At 37.3% G+C, this 24891-nt stretch overlaps 1 protein-coding gene across 18 annotated transcripts in view; it reads left to right on the top strand.

Moving 5' to 3' along the window:
* The window catches only part of TCF4 (transcription factor 4), a 351095-nt gene that overhangs the window by 206317 nt on the left and 119887 nt on the right, over nucleotides 1-24891 (top strand). For 14 of the 18 annotated variants that reach the window (XR_007145686.1, XM_047826978.1, XM_047826974.1 and 11 more), the window contains 2 exons: nucleotides 22464-22593; nucleotides 23075-23124. Coding sequence is in view for 17 of the 18 variants with exons in the window: in XM_047826978.1 (XP_047682934.1) it covers nucleotides 22464-22593; nucleotides 23075-23124 (180 nt within the window). In the remaining variant the exon portion in view is untranslated. The remainder of the gene's footprint in view (nucleotides 1-22463; nucleotides 22594-23074; nucleotides 23125-24891) is intronic. The other 4 variants (XM_047826990.1, XM_047826977.1, XM_047826973.1 and 1 more) reach the window with 1 other exon arrangement.

The following is a 24891-nucleotide window of genomic DNA, read 5'->3' as shown; positions in this document are numbered from 1 at the left end:
ATTGTTCTCTTGCAGTAAAAAAAAATTCTTTAAGAGTTTTATTCAGATACAGTTTGTAATGTTGTTGACTTGTGTTTTCTCTTTTTCTTTCTCTCTGTTTTTCCTTCTCTTAGACTTGCCAGAGGTTTGTCTTTTCTTTGGTATTTTCAATGAACTTTCTTTTGTTTTTATTGATAATCTACATTTTATTTTTATTTCATAATTTTTTAAATGTTAATTATTGACTTTTTTGTAGCATTTGAACTTTTTCTAATTTTTTACATTGTATGTCTAGTTCATTTAATTTTTATTTGTTACGTTTTCTAATATGCAAGTTCAGGCTGTAATTTTTCATTTGATTACTACTTCGGTTGCATCTCGTAGATGTTTGTATACCCCGCTGCCAGTCGGTTTTTTGTGTTGTTTAAATGTCATTTTTTAATTCCTCATTAGCCCAAGAGTTATTTAAAATCCAGTTTTAAAATTTCTACTTCAATAAAATGTTTTTCATTGTGTTGGTGTAAGTATGATTTATTTTTAATTTTTTGTTTTACTGCATTTTGGGTGGGGAAGTGGCATGGGTATTTCCTACTCTGGGGTGATTCGGCGAGATTTTTGTCTGTGACTTTATCCGCTATCAGTTTTTGAACATTCCATACGCATTGGGAAAAGAATGAATATTCTGTCTTCTCTATTTTAATAGATTAATAGTGTCTTACTTATTTCCAGTCTACTTGCTTTAAATTTCTGAGATTTGTTCCAGTCTTCCACTTTGATTATGGATCTATCAATTTCTCATGTATTCATTTTTAAAAATATACCTCCAGGCTATGTCATAGACATTAGAGGTTCATGAATGTTTTATACTTTTGGTGGGCTAGAAGTTTCATCAATATGAAATACCTTTCTATTTTCTTTTTATTAATTTTGGGTTGACTTTCAACAGTTAGTACTGTTGCCATACATGCTTTTTTGTAAATTTTATCTTACATATATTTTGTATCTTTTTATTTTTCATATTCTATGTCTGATTTACTCTTGGTGATTTCTTATACACAAGGTGAGAGCCTGTAACTGTAATTTAATTAAGAAATAGAATATCAAAATAAACACCACAATATAAGGTTACATATATAGTCATTAAAATACCTTGCCATGTTCTTTTTCTTGCCATGTTCATTTTTATATTTTCCAAGTTTTCTTGCTTAATCCCTTTCTTTTCTTGGCTTCATCACATTGCTTTTGTTTTATTTCTTTGCTCCTTTTTCCTTCTAATGTTATGAGAATTATACATTATATTTTTCTTTCTAAAAGTTTTTTGAAATTACTTTTCTTTTTTGAAATTACTCTTTCATTTAAAATTTTTTTTAATGTTTACTTATTTTTGAGAGAGAGCGAGAGACAGAGTGTGAGTGGGAGAGGGACAGAGAGAGATGGAGACACAGAATCTGAAACAGGCTCCAGGCTCTGAGCCTGATGCGGGGCTCGAACTCACAAACTGGGAGATTATGGCCTGAGCTGAAATTGGACACTTAAAACGACTGAGCCACCCAGGTGCCCCATCCCTACTCTTTCATTTTTAATGCACATATTTAAAATTATGTTTTTCTAATAAAGTCTAGAATTGGTTAGTATGTATATATTTCCTTAACAAGAATCAATCTTTTTTAAAATTTCTATTTATTTTTTTATTTTTGAGAGAGTGAGTGGGGGAAGGGGGATGAGGGAGGGAGGGGGAGAGAGAGAGAGAGAGGAGAGAGAGAGAGAGAGAGAGAGAGAGAGAGAGAGAGAGAGAGAGAGAATATCAAACAAGCTCCACACTCACCTTGGAGACTGACACAGGGCTCAGTCCCCCAACCCTGAGATCATGACCTGAGCTGAAATCAAGAGTCAGACACTCAACCAACTGAGCTGTCCAGGTGCCCTCCTTTTTTTTTTTTTTTTATCTTAGCACTTTCTTAATTCCCCCATTTCTCCTTTTACTCATCTCCTTTACCCCCCAGCATGTTGAGATCAATAGACTTCCTACTAGATTTTTCTTTTTTTATTGTATCAATAATCACAAAGACTCTATTCTAGGGTTTCTTTGCCACAACTTACTTTTTCTTGTGGACCATTACATTTCTTTTTTGCTTTTTTTGTCATTGTGTGGTTACACATCTTATATGCAATTCTTTGAGAAGTTGGAGGGTATAAATTTTTCAGAATTGTTACATTTTCTATATTGTCTTTACTTTGACCAGCTTTTTTAATGCAACTTGGCTAGATATGAAATTTAGATATGTGTTCTAAACTCACATGTTCCTTTTTTCCATCTCATTTTTGCCCTAACATGTGTAGCCACACTAAGTACAGCACTTCACTCACTCACTGATTATTGTATCAGAACCCCTCTAGCTCCATTTATGTACTGACCCCAGGTTCGGAGCACCCTGGATTTAGCTCTTTTTCCTTGCAGTCTTCTAGCTTTGCTTATGATTCATTCTTTTTTTCCCATTACATAACCAATCCATCTACTTTTATCTTTCAAGAACAATTCAAACACTATAGTCCATTGAAGGCACACTTTCTTATTTTTCAGCACTTATTGATAGACATATCTCTTCTAAATCTACGCATATTTACACACACACACACACACACACACACATACAAACACACAATGATTTATGAGGTGTGGGGTTGGAGAGAGAGTAGAAGCGTGTGTTCATCATCACAAGCCAGTCCCTACATAGAACTTAAAAAAATTATTGTGATAAAAAACACTTAAGGTAAAATTTACCATCTTAGCCATTTCTAATTGTACATAGTTACATAGTACTGTTACGTATACTTACCTTGTTGGTCAACCAGTCCCTGTAACTTTTTCATCTTGCAAAACTGAAACTCTGCACCCATTGGACAACAGATCTTCATCCTCCCCCATTCTCCAGGCCCTGGCAACCACCATACAATTTGTATGAATTTGAGTAACATAGGTACCTCACATAAGTAGACCTATACCATATTTGTCTTCTCTCAATTAGTGTAATGTCCTCAGGGTTCATCCATGTAGTAGCATGTGTCAGAATTTTGCTCATTTTTAAGGCTGAAAAATATTCCATTGTATGTCCATGTCACATTTCATTTATCTGTTCAGCCATCGAGGGGCACTCCAGCTGCTTCCACCTCTTGGATATTGTGCTGCTCTGAACAAAAATATGCCTGCATAGAATTGTATGCATTCTAAATGCTTTTAAATACAGTAAAGAAGGGGATACTGATATTATCATCATTTTGTGAATCAGAAAACTGAGAAGTTACTCATTTATTTTTTATTCATTTATGCTTTCATTCATGTGTCCATTGTTAAACCCAGTTGTTAAACATATATTGACTATCTGCTATATATAAGTAGTGCTATGTGCCAACAGCGCAAAGACCTCAACTTCTAGGACCTTCCAGTTGAAGTTGGAGGCACGTGGGTCACAACATAGACTTGAAGCCATAATTTCAGCCTCAGGTGATTTTCTGCATCATGCATACTTGAGACACACGCTAGGTACAGGGGAACTTGAGGAAAGGCATCTCTGTATCAGACTGATAATTGTAGAGAGACTTCCCAACTAAAATATCGCCATTCATTAAAATTCATATTGTAAATGTAGGCGTAGATTGACTGCTCTGTTCCCACCATCTGGTATGGTTCCTGGCCTCTGGTCAGCATTTAACCAGAATGAGTGAAAAAAGGGTTTTCTTCTTGACTGTCACTGCGGCACTCCTTTTACACTAATGTATGGTCTCGGGGACTAGGTATGACAGATGCTCCACGGGTATCATTTCTTTACTCCTCCAAGCAACTCCATGAACTGGGCCAGTTTTCTCCACTCCACAGATGAAGAGGCTGCAGTTAGGGCACGTGCTGTAGCTTATCTAAGAAGCCTGGACCCTGGTCCCTCTTCCTCACCTTGAAGGCAAGACCCCTCATGGTTCGTTGGCTGCTCTATCCAGATTATTTTGACCTTTGTTTTCAAACTCTTTCTTGCCCTCTGAACATCTTATTCCTACCAACACAGAGTATCCAAAACTCATGAAGGAAACATAACTTTCTGCCCCTTGCAAGAGGTATCAAGAAGCATGAAGCAGTCAAAATGGAGGGTAAAGACGAAACCTCAGAAGTAATACCAAAATGGCTGGTTACACCATATATGAGTAAGACTGGACACTGCCTTTCTATGCGGCTCATTCAGTTGGACCCTCATTACCCATTCAGGTTTGAATCAGGCCAGGTTAATGTCACTTAAAATATTTCAATTCAGTGCAAAGATTATAAGAAGAAAGGAAACATTCCCAAACAAGCATGGAGCATATTACAAAACATTCTCAAGTTATTTGTAAAAGAAAACACATTTTGCAATGTAGCCCTTACATAACTTCCATTCCTTCTCTTCCCTCTCTGTTCTGTGTTCATTATTTCCCTACCTAGTAACTGGCCCTTAATTAATACTCCCTTTGCTTGATTCACAGCTCTCTAGTTGATCTTCTTGTCCGGCAAATTGTTACATTTTATTCTTATCTAGCAACACTATTTTATCCCTTTCTTCACACACTGTACATGTAATTAGATCTCTGAGCTCTGAGGTTTGCTGGACAGTTGTCATTTGCACTGCTTGCACATTCAGAGTGTACTAAAACCTGTGGGGAAAAAGATCTGCATGGTGAGTGGCCTACTCTGAATTAGAACCTTCCTAAGGTGTCAACTGAGACTCTTTGCATTTCTGCTCAGTTGATTAAATTCTCCTCTTACAACTTGAAGTTGGGATTGGGGGTGACGATGTGCTCGATCTGGGTGAGCTGCTCCTTGAGTGATGGAGCACCCCACCCCTGAAGCCCCGTTCTCAGGTCACAGGATGACCAGGATGGGACCTGAGTTCAATGTGGGAAGCAATAGCTTCCCTTTGATCCGTTGCAGGATGCATTTAAAAAAAAAAAGAAAAAGAAACACTCTGATGTTCTGAAAGCTACAAATGCATAGCTCTTTTCACTTGGAGAACGACAGGTTGGTGTTTGAGCTGTAGCCAAGTAACCCTGTTTAGTGAATGTCTGAATTTTGACTTTTATGAACACTTAATAAATACATTTTTATTTATGTTGGCTAAAAATATCCAGCTGCTGGTATTGCCTCCCCCATACTTTTCTTTTTACCTTAATGCCAAAATTCGAGTATTTAAATTTTTTAAATTTCATGTTGAGCAGGTGTGAGGGCAATATGGATTCGTAGGGAGAGTTTATGAAGTTGGTTGTCTGGTGTGTTTGCTGGGAATGTGTATTTCTTTGTGAAGGCTGTGGCATGCTGCCTGAATGTTCATGGAGCTCCATCACCCGCCTCCGACTTGCATAAGGAACGGAGCATCGTGACACAGGGGCAGAGGGACAAATTTATGAACAGGTCCTCAGATCAGGTGGGACTTCTAGTTCTTTCTCTGGCCATCTGCTTGACCTTTACTCTAGTGTCTCCAAAGACTTTGACTCTGTGCCAGTTTTAAAAATTCTGTGACTCTGAGTCAGGGATTGAGTATAAATCTTAGAGGATTTTTTACCCCACTTTTTTACCCCACTGCTGGTGTTCAGAAGGTGCTCTGACTCTGTTCCCTTCCTTAAGTTTAAAAATATGTAGAATTTGTTTTATTGACATGTTAAACTTTTGGAACTGTTTTATTATGTAAATTTTCAAATACACACAAAAAATAGAGGAAATTTCAAAATGCTCTGCCATGTATCCATCATCCAGTTTCAATAGATGTCATCATTTTCCTATTTTTTTAATATAGCATCCCTTTTACTTTATGTTTCTGAAATATTTTAAAGCAAATCCCAGATAGCATATTATTTCACCTATAAATATTTCAGGAGAATCTCTCACATATAGGCCCCCTCCTTTGCTTTCATAGCCACAAGGCCAGTATTACAGCTAGCAAAACTATCAATAATACTTTACTAGCATACCGAGATTTTCCCCAGTTGCCTTGCAAATGTCTTTTTACAGTTGGCACGTTTGAATCAGAATCCAAACAAACCAAACATGTTGTATTTGATTATCATGTCTCTTAAGTCTTTTAAAAATCTATAACTTTCTCCATCCCTCCCCTTTTTAATATTGTACCTGGATCATTTTTCCTGTATAATATCCTAAAATCTGGATTTGGCTAATTGCTTCCTTGTGGTGTCATTCAACATGTTATTCTATTCTCTGTATTTCCTGTAAACTGATAGTTGGATTGAAAGGTTTTTTAAGATGTGGGTTCCATTTTTTTTCATGGATTATCTTGTATACATCATTTTGCTTCATATCAAGAGACAGATAATATCTGATCATTCTCTTTTCATGATACTTAGGTTGATGAGTGAGTTCATGCTCCATCAGCCTGCTCCTCCTATCATGAATTTGCCCATCATCTGTCACTTACTGGTTTAAGTACTATTGATGATTATTTCATTGGATGTTACAAATACTCAAGAAAAATTAATTTAATGAAGTTTCTTCTCCTTATTAAATCTCATTTGGACTATAATAATCTGTAATTCATTCATTTGGCATATTTTTACAGCTTCTCATTGTATTTTATATTCTTTCTTCTGGCTGAACACACAGGTTGCCTTGCAAATATCAGTTCACTAGATGAACTGAGTGTTTCTAGCCTACCCTACTAATTTGTTTACTTGTTTATGTTTTCTTACACATCCATAGATGAAGCTTTCTGTGTTGTTTTGCAGTGACTTATCCCCAGTGCTTAGAACAGTTCCTGGAACATGATCATGATTATTTATTGAAGGAATAACTTTGTGAGTTGTACATGTTCTCCAAAGACATACTTTTTTTTTAAATTTTTTTTTTTTTAACGTTTATTTATTTTTGGGACAGAGAGAGACAGAGCATGAACGGGGGAGGGGCAGAGAGAGAGGGAGACACGGAATCGGAAACAGGCTCCAGGCTCTGAGCCATCAGCCCAGAGCCCGACGCGGGGCTCGAACTCACGGACTGCGAGATCGTGACCTGGCTGAAGTCGGACGCTTAACCGACTGCGCCACCCAGGCGCCCCTCCAAAGACATACTTTGTACTCCTAGGTGCATTGGTGAAGGTGCCACAAAACAATGGGAACCTGAAATTTAACTGAACTATGAAAAGTTCTTGATATGTCATAATTTTCTGAAAACTCCTTTAGCCACTGTTAGCATTTCGGGTGAAGGAATAGAAGTTGCAAGAGCTGTTGTCTATGTTGGCAAAAGGACGGAGGATGGCAGATGGGTTTGTAGGTGTTTGAATGGGAACACTATACAAATAAGTAAATAAACATAAATATGTACATACGTAAATGTACACGATTCTACACACACACACACACACACACACACACACACACACACACACTGCTGTTCCGTCCCAGGTTGCCCTGACAGTTTTAGAGCTGTGTGCTGAAAAGCTTTAGAGAAACTTGGCTTTGAGTGTGGAGCAGCTACTTCAGAGCAAAGGTCACAGTATCTCCTGCAGGAAGTGGATCTTCGTCTCTACTCCGTGAGTGAAACCTGAAGAGTTGAACTATTATTTTGGGTACATAAAACTTCCTTCAAATAGCAGTGAAAATTAAGCAGCCAGTTATATAGTGTGTAAATGAAAACAACCAAAAATGTTCATAGAAAGGATTAGTAGTTCGGAATATGAGAATGTTCTCCAGGAGCAAAAAACTACCCAATGGCAAACAACAAGTAAAAGGACTCCACTGTCTCTCTGTGATCTACTAGGAGACCTACTAGGTACAAATAAACCGGGCATATTCAAGATATGTGCTGAACTTGAGCAGCCTAAGTGTGAGTATTCTAAGGGAATTGAAAGCCAATTTGACTTTAAATGGGTTAGGTGTTGACTGACAGTGTCCCCAGAAGTAATTAAAAGATGACTGCTCTAGGAGATTTTCTTTCAAACCATGCCTTAAGCATTTACAGGTCATAATTCCTTAATCAGAACCCTCAGAGCCATACATGTTCCAGAATTCAGAAATCCTTTGCATTTTAGGAAGTTACTGTGGTGCATGCAACGTGTACTGTGTAGCCCCCATCACGTACTGTATAACATGTACTTTGTACTGGACGCAGTATTTGGTAAGGAGGCAGGTGACCATTCTGTAGCAAGCTCATGAGTAGCCACACCCAGTAGGATAAAAACAAGATTATAGCTGTCCTCATATCAGTTCAGGTTAAGTTTGTCACAAAACTGTAGAAAGTGGGCAGAGCTTTTGGGAAATCAGAATTGAGGGCAGGGGGCTGTAGACCTGTCCACGGACAGACAATAAATAAATAAATGTCCATACTTGCCAGAGGAACAAAAGCCAGATAACAAATAAAGCAAGTATCATTGTTAAAGGATTTTAAACCCATCATATATGATTTGCTTCTTTCAGTTTACATAAGATTTGGCAATCTAAAACAAGGCTTGTGTACCCAGCTAAAACATTTTTTTTTTCATAATTTTGGAAAATAGTACCTCGCATCTAAAAACGCTTGGACCTTTCACCTGTCTGTGTCTCAAAGCCGGTGTAGTTGAAAGACTGATGGGCTCTCGGTGAAAGGTCTGCTGTGGTATGGAGGGCAGTCGCTGGTGTTTGGTGCATGAGAAAAGCAGCAGTATCACTGTGCTCGGCCGGGCGCTGTGCTTTGCAGAATGGATCATTACAGTGCTGAGTTGTTCTGACTCCACAGCAGTGCACTTCATACAGCACTTGAGTAGGAAATTATTTAGGTAAATGCAGTAAGGAGCCTACAACAGTGGGAGAGTCTACATATATGCTAAGTGCAGCTCTCTTCTGTATATTTTCGCAATGAGAATTAGTAAGCTATACATAATGACACAATTGACACGTGGAAACTAAAAAAGAAAAATCCGATTACCTTTCATATTTAAAAAAATTGGCCGAGCAGTCTTGTCCTTTTTACTTTGCCATCGAAAGGTTTCTTTTTAGTATTTTTCTATAGAAAGCTCTCAAATATCTGATAAATCCCTGTGGCAGCTTTCACCTGGGCTGTGCATGCACAAATAGAATCAGATTATTCTTTATCTTGTTATAAACAAAGTTCAGGAAATATTTCTGAAATGAAGATAATCTCCATTCTTCATTTCCTGCTATATAAAATTATCTTGCAGAACTCTACTCCATGAAGCTATTCAAGATTGTTACTTATTTAAAAAAAAAAGAGTATTACTTATTAAAAATGTAAGCAATGGAATTTGCCAAAATAAGAGATACTCTCATAAAACATCATGATTTGACTAAGCAGTTGTGGAGGAATTGTTAGAAAATTGTTAAATCTTTGGGTACTTTTTGGAATAATTGATCATACACTATAGGTGCTACATTTTTAAGACATGTTTTTTCTTTAAATGTGAATTTATCACATCATTTCATACTTATTCATTTATTTAACAAAAATTCTGCTAGGATATTGCAAATTTTCATAAACACAAAGTTGCCATGTACATCTTTGCACATAGATTTTTATATACTTGTCCAAGTTTATTCTTTGGTTAAAATTCTAGAATTGAAAATTCAAAGTCATGTGCTTTTAAAATTTTGCTGTACATTTTTTTAAGTTTATTTATTCATTTTGAGAGAGAGAGAGAGGTTGTGCGTGAGTGGGGGAAGAACGGAGACAGAAAGAATTCCAAATAGGCTCCACGCACTGTCAGCACAGAGCCCCACATGGGGCTTGATCTCACAAACTGTGAGTTCATGATCTGAGCCAAAATCAAGAATTGGACACTTCACTGACTGAGCCACCCATTTTAAATTTCCTTCCAGAGAGTTTTTACCAGTTTACATTCTTATTAGCTATATATGAAAGTGAACTTCCTCTCTGACAGCTGAAAATTTGTCTTATTGTCACTTGCCAAATGTCTTTTCATATATTTATTGCCAAATTTCAAATTTATTCTTTCTATAAAAGAATAGTTCATGATTTTTTATTGCAACTGAAGGAGCTTTTTATTTATTGAGGGTATTTATCTTTCCTTTGAATTATTTATTGCAAGGATTTTCTAAACTTTTTTTCTGCATGCATAATGTTTTAAAAAATAATTATGTAGTCATAGGTTTTAATGTTTCTTTAATTTTTCTACATCTAATGTCATAGACAAAGCCCTCCTCTATTTTAAAATTAAAAAAAATCTGCTTATATGTATTTTCTTGCTTTTATGTTTTAACCATTTAATTACATTTTGATATAAAATGGGAAGCAAAGACTTGCTTACATTTTTTTTTTCAAATGCTGAACAAACTTCTGGTACTATTTATTGAACAATTTCTTGTTTCCTCATTGATTTTTAAATGACAGCTTAATCATAAATTTGTCTATACGTACTTCCATTGCTGTGTCTGTCCTTTCTGGCAACAGTACTAAATTGTCTTAATTTACTTTGCTTAAAATATGTATATGTATATGTATATGTGTATGTATATGTGTATGTATGTGTATGTATGTGTGTATGTATATGTAGTAGGTTTTCTCAATTCATTTCTTTGTAAAAATTTTCTTAGCTATAATTATCATGCATTTAGTTTTCCAGATAAAATTTAGAATCATTTCAAGATTCCATGTTCACCCTGTCCCCACCCTTTTTTTTCTATTTGGCATTTTGTTTGGATTTGCATTCGAAGTCTAATTTAATTTTGAATCACCAGATTAATTTTATGCAAGTACTTTTCTGCAAAATATTTGTGTGAAAAGATTAAAGTAACCAATTCCTTTTAAAATTGATATATGAGAGTATTTTGGTGTTTTGGAAGTGTTTGTGCTGCTGAATCTGAATCCTTTCATGATTTTTGTTAAACTGCCTTGTGAACTAGTTCAGAGAGTCAGTGTCATATGCTGAATATCTAAATATATTTATAATGAAGAATTTGAGAAAACATAATAAAATATATGCCTGTCCTACATCCTCAGAGAGAAAATAGAGTACAGATGGATATAAATGCTCTACAGTTACTATTAGGAAAGTTAAAAATCATAATCCTTTCCTAGCTCTGTAAAGCCAGTTGATTGCTTATTGTTAGAATATCGTCTTGCCCGTAAAGATTGAAGGCTCCTTATAAAACATGCGTGTGAATATTGAGTAAACTGAAAGGTTGAAGACTGGTTGGTTTGCCTGCAGAAGATTCTATAGAGTGAGTTCTGAATGGAGTTTCAAAAGAGGGGGCAGGTCACTGTGCAGGTCGAGGCTGGAGCTCTGAAGTTGACAGTGGCTGGAGATGATGGGAGAGAAGGCAGTGGGAGGAGGCTCCACACCATGTGACTCTCATTGTACTTAAGCCAAGCTGAGGGGAGGATATGGGTGAAGAGGTTCTGTGTCCCCAGTGCCTAGAACAGTGACTGGTTCACAGTAAGTGCTCAGTGCACAGTAAGTGCCAAATGTGTGCAAGAGGAAAGAGAAGCCTGATTAGTAGACTGGAGCTAAATTGGCTGTGAAGTGGGTATTGGGAGGGGAGGGGAGTGTTTGTAAGCTCTGACAGGTTTTCTGTTGAGAGAACAGGGGCAGCTCAGGGCTTAAAAAGCCTAAATTCTGATAGCAGTATATGAACATTCTTGGTGGGCATGGGGTGATGGGGAGAGTAAAGGGTGAAGAGAGCATCTATAAAACTTCATGGCATTTTCACCGTGGCAAAATAATTGAACTTTGGAGATACGTCCTAAAAAACACTATACTTTCATCTTAGAAAATGGGTCAACAAACTATGGCCTGGAGCCAAATCTGGCCCACAGCCATCCTTATAAATAAAGTTTTATTGGAACACAGCCTCACCTGTTCATTTACATATTATGCATGGCTGATTTAGTGCTACAACAGCAGAGTTGAGTAGTTGAAACAGAGACCATATGGCTAGCAAAGACTAAAATGTTCTCTGTCTGGCCCTTTAAGAAAATTCTTAATGACCTTTATCTTAGAACAGTGTTCTTGGTATTTAGTGGTGGCATTCTGGAAGAGTTCACTGAATTAGAAGAGTTGAGACAAATTGGTGCATGAATAGTCTAAGAAAGTTTAGGTCATATCACTTCCTGTGAAGATAAGTCCCCCCAATTTTTATCCTGTGGGAGCTCAGTGTTGAAGTTGTTGCCTTGATTATGTTATTTCTAGCTCCAGTCTACTATGGCCATTTCCACTCAACTGCATTGAGCACCTACTGTCTCTTGATGCTGTCTGACCCAACCTGTTATCCACAGTTAAGAAATCAGAATCCCAGGGCTAAATATCATGTCAGGACTTCCCCACTATCTGCTAAGGAGAGTAATTTCAGCCAGCTATTTCAAGTTCTGCCAGCCTGTTTTATATGCCATGCTCCCCAGGGTAACTGTCTTCTTCAAAACTCTCCACAAGCCATCCCTCTTTTCCTCGCTGCGTCTTCGATCCCCTCTCTCCTGCAGTGTCTTTTCTACTAGAGGTGTGTGATACCACTGAATCTGTTCCCCCACCCAGGTAGTGTCTGCAGTACCCAAGCTGGATGAGCGGTAAAACATTTGAAAACATATCCGGAGCAGTCCCACCAGTTTTCAACCAAATGTCAACCATTATGTGTGCATTTAGATGAACGTACAACTAATTTCTTCACAGACTGTACAAATTCTGACTCTTCTAATCTATTTTAAAGGGCCACGAGAATAATTAGGAAGCAGCAGAAGTCTTGTGGAAAAGATGTGTTTAGTCTTTCACATATTACGAATTAAATTTTAGGTTTTGTTTTTTTTATGAAGCATTCAAGAGGTGGCGTTTTTCAAAACCACTTCAGAGGCACAGGAGGAGAGCTAAGGGCAAGACTGAATATAGAGGTGTAGGAGTTTTATGTCTGCTGGGATAGAGATGGGGACCTTATCTTCATGACAGTAACCACTATAATCATGCAGATATCGTTAGCAATCAATTTATGAATTAATTAATCCAGTTGGCATTTATTGAAAATATACTATGTACCCGGCCTACTGTGCTAGATGCCAGGAATACAGAGATGATTGAGGCTCACTTTCTGCCCTTGAGGAACGCCCAGACTAGCAAGGAGAAATCGGATGCATGAACACTTGCCATACAAGATGAGAAATGTTACAGCAGATGAATGTTTTCAGATGAAGTAGAAGGAAAAGTCTAGAAGGAAGTGGGTTGAAATGCAAGAAGACTGAGTGGAAAAAGAAATAGCAATGAAATAGAAAAAAGAAGGAATTTGAACTTCACTGGAAGAGACAATTGACTGCATTGTGGAAATCGAGGTCTGAAATGAATGGCAAGATTAAATAGGTGATGGGGATTAAGGAGTGCACTTGTGATGAGCACAGGGTGATGTATGGGCAGGTCGAATTACTCTGTTGTACACCTCAAACTAGTATTACACTACATGTTAACTAACTGGAATGAAAATAAAAACTTAACAGAATAAAGACTAATATAATTTTTTTTTTAAAGAAATGAATGCCAAGGGGCTGGGTAGAGCAGAAGCAAGGGCAGTGGAAATTTCAGACTCAAGAAGTGACATTTCCATTGTTCAAGAGGACTTGTTTATAGCCTGACAGGTCCTCGATCTTGGCCTGTTAAAAATAGGTAATACACATGTGTATTACTTACAGCCAATAATCTATCATGTTACATTCTGACTTACATAATGATGTTACATAATATATATTGTATTAATTTATAGTACGGTATTTTATATATACAACGTATATGACAATGCTCCTTCTCAACTAACAAAGGCTGAGCAAGTGATAGAAACTTTGCTGAGCGGGGCGCCTGGGTGGCGCAGTCGGTTAAGCGTCCGACTTCAGCCAGGTCACGATCTCACGGTCCGTGAGTTCGAGCCCCGCGTCGGGCTCTGGGCTGATGGCTCGGAGCCTGGAGCCTGTTTCCGATTCTGTGTCTCCCTCTCTCTCTGCCCCACCCCCGTTCATGCTCTGTCTCTCTCTGTCCCAAAAATAAATAAATGTTGAAAAAAAAAATTTTAAAAAAAAAGAAACTTTGCTGAGCACTTTATATTATCTAGGTTAATTCTTGCAATGGGTAGGTATAATAATACTATTCCTCCCAGACAAAGAACCTCAAGGCTATAGAGGTTAGGCAGATTGTCCAGGGTTATCCAGGGGAAGGTGGTACTCACACCCAAGTCTGTCCTCCCCTACTGAGTTAGAGGCTCCTCTGGAGGAAATTTGAGAGATGAACTTTTGGTGTTAAAAATGAACTGAAGAGAAACAGGTTGACTCCTCCTAATGGTCGGAGTGAGGGCAAGAAAAACCAAGTGCACACAATGGAGGGAGGAAGTGTGTGGAGTTGAGGACAAGCACAGGCTTTGAAGGCAAACATGACCGAATTCTCATCCTGGTTGTATTGCTTGCCAGCCACATGTCTATCCTTGGTCAGGCCATGTTCCCACTCTGAATGTCCCCGTGTGCACAATGGGGGTCGTATCTTCTGCCTTATTAGCATGGAAAGGATCTGCAGCCGTGCTTGGCTCTTACCAGACACTCAGGTGTAATAGCTACTACTTATTCCTATTACCCTTATCACTACTCTTATTTCATATTCCCCCCCTTCTCCTCCTCTGCTATCACTACCATTGCTACTATTATTATCAGCAGTAACAGTAATTGAAATGACTAATGGAATACATCTGTGCTAGAAAAAAGGTTAAAAAAAACACGCAGAATAGTCGTTTAAGTCCTTGATTTGATTAATAGCAGTAGTTCTGCGTTCAATACTTAGTGAGCGTTTGCCATGGCAGGTCTCTATGCTAGGCACAATAGGGAGTTAACACTGAAGAAGCCATTCTCCCTTTTAATCGCGTATAAATTTGTTTGGCCTTCGTGGCCACATATTCTTGATAAGCCATGTATTCAAGAGAGCACTTTGGGAGTAAACTGTTAATGTACATCAAAAGCAGACCCACGGGAAGGATGGGGCCATGGACAGCTTTGCAAGGATAGTCAGAACTTAAAGAATTGCACAATGATTTGAAATTCCGTTATGCATTCACGGCTTCTCCAGGTAACCTCAGTCTCCTCATGTCATGTGCTAGGCTTGTCTCCTCATTTACAAGTTCAGCTCGTTATCAGGATACTTCATTTTAGTAAATCTTTTATGTTGGCCATTAGACTTTGAGAACTATGTGAGGTGCTGGGTAAGCAGATGAATGAGACCCTAGATCCTGTCCTCCATGAGGACAGTCTCAACATAAAAATGTTTTTATAAATCCTTACTAGAGAGGATGTCATTTACAACAACCTTGAAATGGAACCTTCCCCATCCAATATGAAGAAGACTGGCATGTGACATTTTGATATTTTTTATTTTACTAAAATAGCAACCTGGCCAAATATACTTTTCAGCACATTTATTATAGCCACATGTTTATATTTATAGGAGAAGTGATGCTAATTCCCTGGTATGTTAACAGGTCTTATTCAAATTGTTCTATTTTTACTTTGGAACAAAATTGCTAAAGAAAAACATTTTAAGGCAAGTAGTGATTATAGCACACTTATCAAATTATATATTAAATAAACTTCCTGAACTGAGAAGGAGCATAAACTGAAAAGAAGGCAGTTATCTTGAATTTTATATTGTTTATATAAGGTTTCTTCAAATCCATTTTTATTGTAAGTTACTGATTGCTTTCCTGTTTTCTTTTGCTAAATTTCTACCTTCTCACTAACAAATAAAAATCCTCCTTTTAATCTGTAATAGATGACTTGGGATTCTAGAATGGATTTTCAGAAACCACCAAAAGACCTCCTCACTTTATTGTATACAATAAATAATGTATTTTTTTTTAATTCGAGAGGTGGTCAAATAGGTGAATGCATAAATCTCGCCAACCCTTGGGCAGTTGTAATTTCCATTCCAAAATGCATGAGTTTTTTACTTGACTATTACTCTGCTATACATTAAGTAATGGTTACTATGGCAACCTTTGCATCACATTATAACATTTAAATATGAGGTGTTGTGTTTCTTTATAGGAAAAGACAATATACTTGAATTTTTAATGTTTGGTGAAATATAATCGCTATGAAAATAAATAACTTTGTTCAAGGTCAATTGAATTCTTTGGGGATTATGCATATTTCTCATTCATTTATTTTTTTGTGATGTCATGGGGCAGTACAAATTTTTGAAAAATTATTCCTGATAAATATCATATAATATTCATTAAATGCCTGTAGTTGGCCTTGCAAACAGAAAAACAAAGTTGAACCTGTTTAAGGTATTTATCAGTGGCTATTGCAGTAGTAAGAATTTGAATTTATTTAGCATCACAATGATAAAATTTTATCAAATACGTTTTTTATTTTTGCGTATCTAGTTGTGCGATATTTAGTACGACTAGTTTTGGTCTCACGTTTAGTTGAATTAACAGTAGCAGTTTGCTCACGCTTGCGAAAGCAAAATTAAATGAGCCATTGAAGTAATCCTTGTGGCAGTTCCAGGAAAATGGCCACTTAAGCTGAAATTATCAAGATTGATTGTTGGCCAGTTTCTTTATTCAATATGGATCAAAACTAGCCATTTCTTGTTGCCAGTGTAGTTCTAGGCCATGAGGCTGTCATCACTGTTTATGTGGACCCCAATATTTGACTTTTTTTTCATTTTTTTAATGATGATTTCTCTAAATTATTATCTCAGTGTATATTTTCTGAGAGTAGAAGACCTGACTGCCAATCAATCATTCACAACTTTTGAGGAATCATTTAAAGAGTCATCAGTGGATTGTAATATAAGACCATGAATTGGAGGGACATAGGACGGTAACTGTGTGGGAGTCCATCTCTAAAGGACATTTTACATATGTTGTTTCATCTGCTCCTGATAACTCTATATTAGAGCTTTCATTATTCCCTTTTTACAGAGGAGGAAAATAGGATTTAGAGCGGTTGTGTAACTAACCCCTAGTCACGATGCTTGTATGCTTCTGAGCTAGGGTGCCTTCCCATCTGTTTGACCTCAGGGCCCTCCCTCTTTCCTTAAGAGGTTTTTGTTTGTTTGTTTGTTTGTTTGTTTAAGTTTATTTATTTTGAGAGAGAGAGAGAGAGAGAAAGAGCAGGGGAGGGGCAGAGAGAGAGAGAGAGAGAAAGGTTGTGAGAGAGAATCCCAAGCAGACTCGTACTGTCAGCATGGAGCCTGACACCGGGCTCGATCTCACGACCGTGAGATCCTGACCTGAGCTGAAATCAAGAGATAATGACCTGAACTGAAATCAGGAGTTGGCCACTTAACCCACTGAACCATGCAGGCGCCCCGAGAGGTTTGGATTCTGCCTCTGACTTGTTACAATGGGCCTTGCATGTTCAGAGTAAGAATAAAAAGCATTGACCAGAAGTCCCTAAAAGAAAAATCTTTGCTAAATGATAATTTCAATAATTTACATTTCTCCACAGCACGATGACAATCTGTTAAGTCCCTGATTGTGCAAGTTATCCTTGCCATCTTATCCTTCTAACTTTCCAGAGTTCTATTTTGCTGAAACCAAGCATAAGACTGAACTCAAAATAAACTATGAAGGTGCATTCCCGGACCTTCCGCTCTCGGGAATAGAGACTGTCCAAAGACTGACCTTCAGTTTTGAGCTTTGAAGTTCAGAGGTGCACACAGGTGGAAATACTGTGTTCTTCATTGCCCTTCGCTGTGAGATATATTCTGGGTTGCGGAGTAAGTGCCAACAGCAGCAAAATTATCGCCCCCTCCTGCTACTAGAGTAAGTCAGCAATGGCCCTTCTGTGGTCAAAATGGCAAATTCAGCAGCAGCTATTCGACAGGGATTTGCAAAAACTTCCCCATGGCTGTTAGGAATCTTATTCAGCAGTGTCTTTGAAAATCCGATCCTGTGCAGAATTCACTATGGAGAAATGACCTCCGTTGCGATTTTTTTTTATGCGTTTTAAACAAATATAATTGGTAATTTTGCTCAATGTATATTTTGCACTTAGTACTGCAAAGTCTATTAGGTACCCATACAAATATCCAGCATTCATAAGTTTTATAGTGGTTCAGAATTTTATTTCCATATTAACGTAAAGCCTTCCCAAATTCCTGGCTTTATAGAGTCAGTTCGCCATACAAAGCCACTATACATCACTTAGGTTTGTGATGAAAGAATGGAATTGCAGCTGTGTGAGTACTAGAATACCCAAACATGAATTAGACTCACAAGCATTTGGCAATAGTTCAGAAAAGGAGCTTAATCTGGTTTCATCTGAGACTGCTTTTCTCTGTTCTACAACATCCCCCCAAGATGTTGTGTCTGATATCGGATCACAACGTAATGGGAGTGACGCAAAATCAGAGAAAGCGCTAAGAAACCAGGGGCACATTTGCTTTTCCCCCGAGATTATTTTTTCTCCTGCTTCTGCTGCTGCTGCTGCTTCTTCTTCTTCTTCTTCTTCTTCTTCTTCTTCTTCTTCTCTCTCTCCCCCCTCACCCGATTCCAACTCTGAAATTCAAGGTCATTCACCTATTAGATGAATTAATTATAAGCCAAAAAGCAGCATTCATCGTACTCTGATCTCACTCATATCTATAATTAAGGGTAAATATAATCTTCCTTTTTAGAAATGTACCACCCACCCATTACATTTAAAGTGCTGACTGAAAGGAAATAATAGTTCAGAGCAAGATGATTTTAGTTTAACAAGAAAAAAGTTGATAATTTAAGCTTGAAGCAGTTAGTTCTATTTTTGATTACCATTCAGTTATAAATCTAATTTGAGATATATGCTGCTTTTCTGTTACTCAAGTTTAATTCATGGTTTGCATTCTTGGTTGCATAAGCAAAGTTCAGTGGTTGATCAAGGATGTTAAAAAGCTCCCTGCCCCCCCCCCCCACCAAGGGAATCGGGGCAGTGTTGAGAATGTGTTAGACTGAGACCCAGATCTGATATAAAACAAACAAAAAAAATTTAATGGAAAAAGGACCCTCACAGAATGTTGCATTTGGCATTTGAGTGGCTCTGGTGGGGAATAGCTTACTCCTGAAGAATCAGTTGTAGGGGTGTGGACCCCAAAATATTTAAGCCCAGTTCACAAAGTCAACACACACACACACACACACACACACACACACACACACACACACATATACACACACACACACACATATACACATATATATGCTGCATGTATATATATATAGAAGCATACACACACACACACACATATATATATATAATATTTGGTTACAGTATTTTAAGTCTTAAAATTGTTTGTCTTTGGAAGAAAGTAAGGACTGAATAAGGGGAAGGGCTCGTCTCCTCACATTGCAGACAGTTAAAGAAAATGGTAAACTATGGGTTTAAGATTTACAGGTTAGCTCAGTGAGATGCCACATCTTGCTTCCAGTGTTTCCTGGCAGACTCGGGCAGCTCTCGACTGGGACCCAGCATAACCGCAGAGCATGAACTTGCACAATGTGAAAAACCTGAAACCTTTGTAATCTTATTTAAGGCAAAGATGAATTTGCCCATTTTGAAAGTAGACTTTAGCTTTCAAACTTAACTTTTAAATTAAGCATTAATGTGTGTGTGTGTGTGTGTGTGTGTGTGTGTGTGTGTGTATGTGTATGTATACCATGCAGGTGAATTCATGTGTAAATGAATGCCTATCCACTTTGTGCCATATTCAATTTACCTTGTTGAATTGAACGCCATTAACTTTCTAAGTTCATAAACTCAGGTTTTTTAGCCAGTGGAAAATTTTTTTAATCTTTCTCATTGCTAAAGAGAGTTAAATGTGTGACGTAAAGGCCAAACAATAGTAAATGGTTATTGTTCATTTTACAAGTATACTCTACAATAAGAACACAATATTTTTATCTTAACTTTCCCTAGGGGGGTGATTAGGGCCCCCTTAAGTGTGAGGAAATGCTTATTTTTGTTGCTTTAGAAGAATGATTCTATTGTCTGAGAGAAAAAGAAAAAGGAACAAACAGGTCTAAAAAGAAAGAAACAGGAATGTGCTTTGTTTAAAAAAAAAAAAAGGATTAGCAGGAGCCACCAAATGTAAGTGCTATCTGGTCTTAGTTCTGTGTCACTATCCATAGTTCATGTGGCTGCGCATGCAAGTGTTAGGGGCATGGTTTATTTACAACTGGCCCGTGAAATGATTTTCTTTTACATTAACAACAGTAAGGTCAGCCACAGCCAGTTAGCGATCTTCTAGTTATCATTTTATATTTTTCACAGCTCTGTTGTGAATGCTGCTAAAACACAGTACAGCAAGCTTGTTTGTTTTTATGTTGACCTATTGAATGCATCTAGTTTCTTGGGAGTGGAAACCTTTGCCACCAGGACCAACAAGAATTAAGCACTGGTTAAGCTCATTAGGAAGACAAGCAGGCATTTCAACCTATCTGCTCAGTCCTTGTTTGAGTATTTTGTATTATTTTAGGAAAAGAAAACGAAGGCAGAGGAGTAACGTCTGCCTAAGATACAAAGTTATCAATAATGTCCCCTTCAAGCTCCTCTTTTCATGAAAGGGAGGCTTATTTGTAAATTTACCAGACTGTGAGGAGGCTGTGATTTAAATCATTCACAGCTTTATCGATGGAAATTTCAAAGAAAACTTGGGCTTTAAATGTAGATTTTGTTACTAAGATTTACCAAGAGTGAAATTGCAGGTTGAGATTCTAAAATTGTTGAATGCCACTTGTAAAATGATAAAGAAATCATTTGATGTTATGCTGGTTATAGATGTTATTCCTGGTTTATAGAAAACTATTACAAAGAGCTCTGTATTTTAGTTTGTCATTGGGTAGCATTTTGATATCCTAAGTTCGGAAGAGGCAGTAATTGAGCATGCGGATGACATATTTTTATCTGGCAAATGACCTGGTTTTATCTGGTATTTATGTGGCAAATATGAAGATACTCGCAATGAATTTTTGCTCAAAATGAGCTTCAAAACTAAAATCTCATCCTTAAAGTTTTATTCGAAAGTAATGTTGACTCTGTATCCCTTGGAAAAGTCTTAAACTGGAAACAGTGAAGGCAAACTTATCAGTAGCTGTTTAGTCCTTTATTACTCATCCAGCACTCACAAAAAATCCCTGGAACAGAGAGGTTCTCTTTATGATATTTAGCTATATGGCACTGGAAAGGGGAGGTTTGAATTTTTGATTTTCCAGCTTATGGGTCATATTTGACCAACTGCTTTCACTAGAAGACATGCCACTTTGTTGAGCTATTTAGGAATCAAAAAGACTGTCTTAATTTAAAACAAGGACTCTTTGTTTTAGTTGGTGACTGCCTTGTGAAATTTTTCAGTTCTCAGCGGGTTAACCAGGGAACAGGGGCAGAGTCATAATTGGCCTATTTAGAGTATTTTGCATGTGAATAGTGTGTTAGTGAAGCATCCCTAAGTCTGTTGTGAGTGACATGGTGATTAGAATTTAGATTAGGGAAAACACATTCTGTACTTTATCAAGGACAGTAATTAGTTCAGTCAGTAAAAGTTGATTACAAGTAACGATAAAGTTAGATTTTTAGTACTTAATTTTAAAATTTCTTTATTAAATAGTAAATTTGTTCTTAATATAAATGGTAGTATCTACACTTGTTTTCTTGCATATCAGACTAATTAACAGAACAATGTGTTCAATGCAGAGTATAATCAGGCGATTTATATATTATGGGTAAGTTTTTATGTAGTTTTTAGAAAATGTAATATTATTATATGATCTTTCGTGTGTCATCATTTTTGAAAGTTTAGTCATTTATCACACTGTGATAAGTTAATGATATTTGCGAAAGTTTTCTAGTGCTCAGGTAAATGTTTAATCTGTGGGGATGTATTTTAACTTCCAGTAGTCCTCAAGAGGGCATTCTAATTTGTTCCTGTTCGCTTAGAATGCCTACTATTTCTATGATTTTGGAAGTTAGCGTGAGATTTGAATTTGCTCCCGGTTCTGCTGGCATTTTCTCTTCTGTGGGTGCTGTGTAAATCCGTGGGGGATAATGCCGAGCCGATGCAGAGTCCTCAGTGGAGGGGAGCGTCCTACCCTCACCCCCAACGTGAGCAGTCGGGGGAAGTTGTGTGCGTCCGAAAAATCAGATTCTTCTGGAGTTCTTGCGAAGGAAGGGCATGAATAGTTCCCAGATATGAGCCTAAGTGTAGATGAAGAAAACATGACTCTTACACAAACGCCCTCTTCTTAAACAATCAGAATGTGAGTCGTCTTAGGATGAAAGTACTGTTTCAAGAGAATCACCGTCTACCTTCCTCTCAAAAGCAAAGAATTTGAAAAATCACAAACTTCGTGCTAGCTTCTTAGACTGCTTTTCTTTTTCTTTTTGTTTGGTTGTGTTTTAATTGTTGCAGCTCGGCAGATGCTGTTTTCTTTATTGCCGTGGTTTAAGTACTAACAATCAGTTGGGGGGTGGTGAATGTGAAAAACTAACCTTCTATGTTTGTTTTCCCTTTTGAACCTTTTAGCAGAGTCTCCTTGGAGGTGACATGGATATGGGCAACCCAGGAACCCTGTCGCCCACCAAACCTGGTTCCCAGTATTATCAGTATTCTAGCAATAACCCCCGAAGGAGGCCTCTTCACAGTAGTGCCCTGGGTAAGGTATTCCTCTGCTTGAATGCCTGAGTGATTAGTAGTAGTCTTTTTCTTTCTTCTTCTCTTTTTTGATGCCATCCTTCTCACCCTATTCTCACCCCACCCCCCAAAACCATAAAATTTTGCTCAAATGTCAGGCTCGTGACCACCCCTCCCCAGTAGTACATTGGATGGGTATGTTAACAACTTCTAGTAGCAAGAGAACTATTTTGGTGTATGCTTATTTCTTGTTTTCTCTTGGCTGCCCATATAAGGAAACTTAAAAAAAAAAATCAAAGCTTAAAAAAAGTTAAATATCTTGATTTTTATGAAAAAGGCAGAATTCGATTTCTGCCAGAATAAAATATGATAGCAGTACTGACATTTTGCTAAGGTAATGATTTAAGAAAATCTGGTCTAATCTAAATGGCTTCGTGGTTTAATCTGTTTTAGTTAGGGAAATAGGCATTCGGGGACCTCACAGCCTCTTCATTTTCTTTCAGAGGTGCAGACAAAGAAAGTTCGAAAAGTTCCTCCAGGTTTGCCATCTTCAGTAAGTACTGCTTGTTTCTGCTTTGTATATTGTTTTATTTTGTTCTGTTTGTATTGATGCAAAGGAGATAGGAGCAAATGAGGTTCCATGCGCCAGAGCAGCGTGTTTATCTAGACTGGGGATGAGGTAGGAATGACCTGCACGTCCAGCCACCTGACCCACGTTGGAGTGATTAATTGTGTATCCTGGAAGACTGGGTGGTTGTGTTGATATTCAGCAGTTTAAGCTCTGAAGAGAGCCTTGAAAAGGTGCCTGAAGTTCGAGGAGTTTTACCTGTACAGGGCTTTCAAGAGAATGAGTATTAGTTTCATGTGTTGGTTAAATTCTTTGTCGGTATTATGATGATTTATGGATTTGCATGCGAAAGGAGATTTGTGGAGAGGATTTAGGAAAAATTTACATGGGTTTCAGCCCAGAGTGCAGAGAGAATGTCTCTATTTTCTAGAGAGGTTACTGAATAAATGCTGCAAAGGTAGTTGCATCAGTAGCCGTTTGTGTCTGGAATACCAGGTGACAACTAGAAGAATCCAGCTGTAACCAAGAGCATTCTGGGTCTTTTTACTACCTGGAGCTATACTCAGGCGTTGGTGAGGTCCCTCCAGGCTCCAGCGTAGCAAAAGTTGGTTGTGATCCCAACTAAATGCGATATCTTATTTTCAATTCTTATGTATATTTTCAAATCTGAGTTCCTACATGATTTTATTTAATTTTCTTTAAAACCAGTCTTTGCCTAAGTAAGTAGGCAAATTGCTTTGAGTAATTTCCTCCTTACATAGAACAAGAATATGAGTCTCCCCCCTTCTTGTTTCCTCCTTCCCTTCTTCTTTTTTCCTTTCTTCTTTCCTTCCTATAAATATATATATACACATATATATACATATATACACATATATATGTATATATGTATACATATATACATATATATATAGAGAGAGAGATACATAGTTTTGATTTAATTTAATTTAATTCTGTGTTCTGTAGGGCACTAGTATTCTTTGAAAAGAATGCTCATAAGCCTCATTGCAAGTTCTTCTCCTCTAAAATAAAATGGTATTCGGGTTTCTGAAAATATATTACCAATTGATGCTCGCATATTAGTTTTACTTCATTTTTAATAAATTAGGAGAATAATAGGTTTTGCAAATGTGCTAAGATTAGATTAACCCAAACACCTGTGTATTTGACTTGCTTTCAGTTCAGCTCATCCAAAAAATTATTAAGTGAATATATCAGAGTGAGTCTTATCAGGAAAAAAACACAAATTTTGTATGCTGATTATCATAGACTTGGTAATGTTGAAGAAGCATCACAAAATTATCCATAAATACAGAAAAATATTGTGTAAATAAAACTGCCAATTGTGTATAAAATAGTCACTTTGGACTACCAGTAAGTCACTTAACAATGTACTGAGTGGTTTATTCTTTAAATTTCTGTGCTGTATTAAAACTGACCAATATCCCTTCAGGTTTTTCTAAGCATATTTTAAGCTTGAAGTTGGTGGTGGATTTAATGTAGATGAAACTTTAGCTTTTAATAGCTTTTATGACAACCTCAAATGATACAGTCTTCACAGCTGTTGACATTTAAAACATGCCTGCACCTAATACGGACAGTATTGAATACAATAAGTGGACCTTCAGATGTCCTGAAATGATGGAATAGTTGCGTGCTGTTAAAGCCATGTAAAACTTGAAGCTATAGAACCTTATTTATGCCTCATAGCCAAACAAACTTTGTTTTTTCCAGTGCTAAAATTATGCAGAA

Source organism: Prionailurus viverrinus, chromosome D3 (assembly GCF_022837055.1).
Source record: "Prionailurus viverrinus isolate Anna chromosome D3, UM_Priviv_1.0, whole genome shotgun sequence".
Classification (NCBI taxonomy): domain Eukaryota; kingdom Metazoa; phylum Chordata; class Mammalia; order Carnivora; family Felidae; genus Prionailurus; species Prionailurus viverrinus.
The sequence above is the reverse complement of the archived record's forward strand: the minus strand, read 5'-3'. Positions and strand labels throughout refer to the sequence as shown.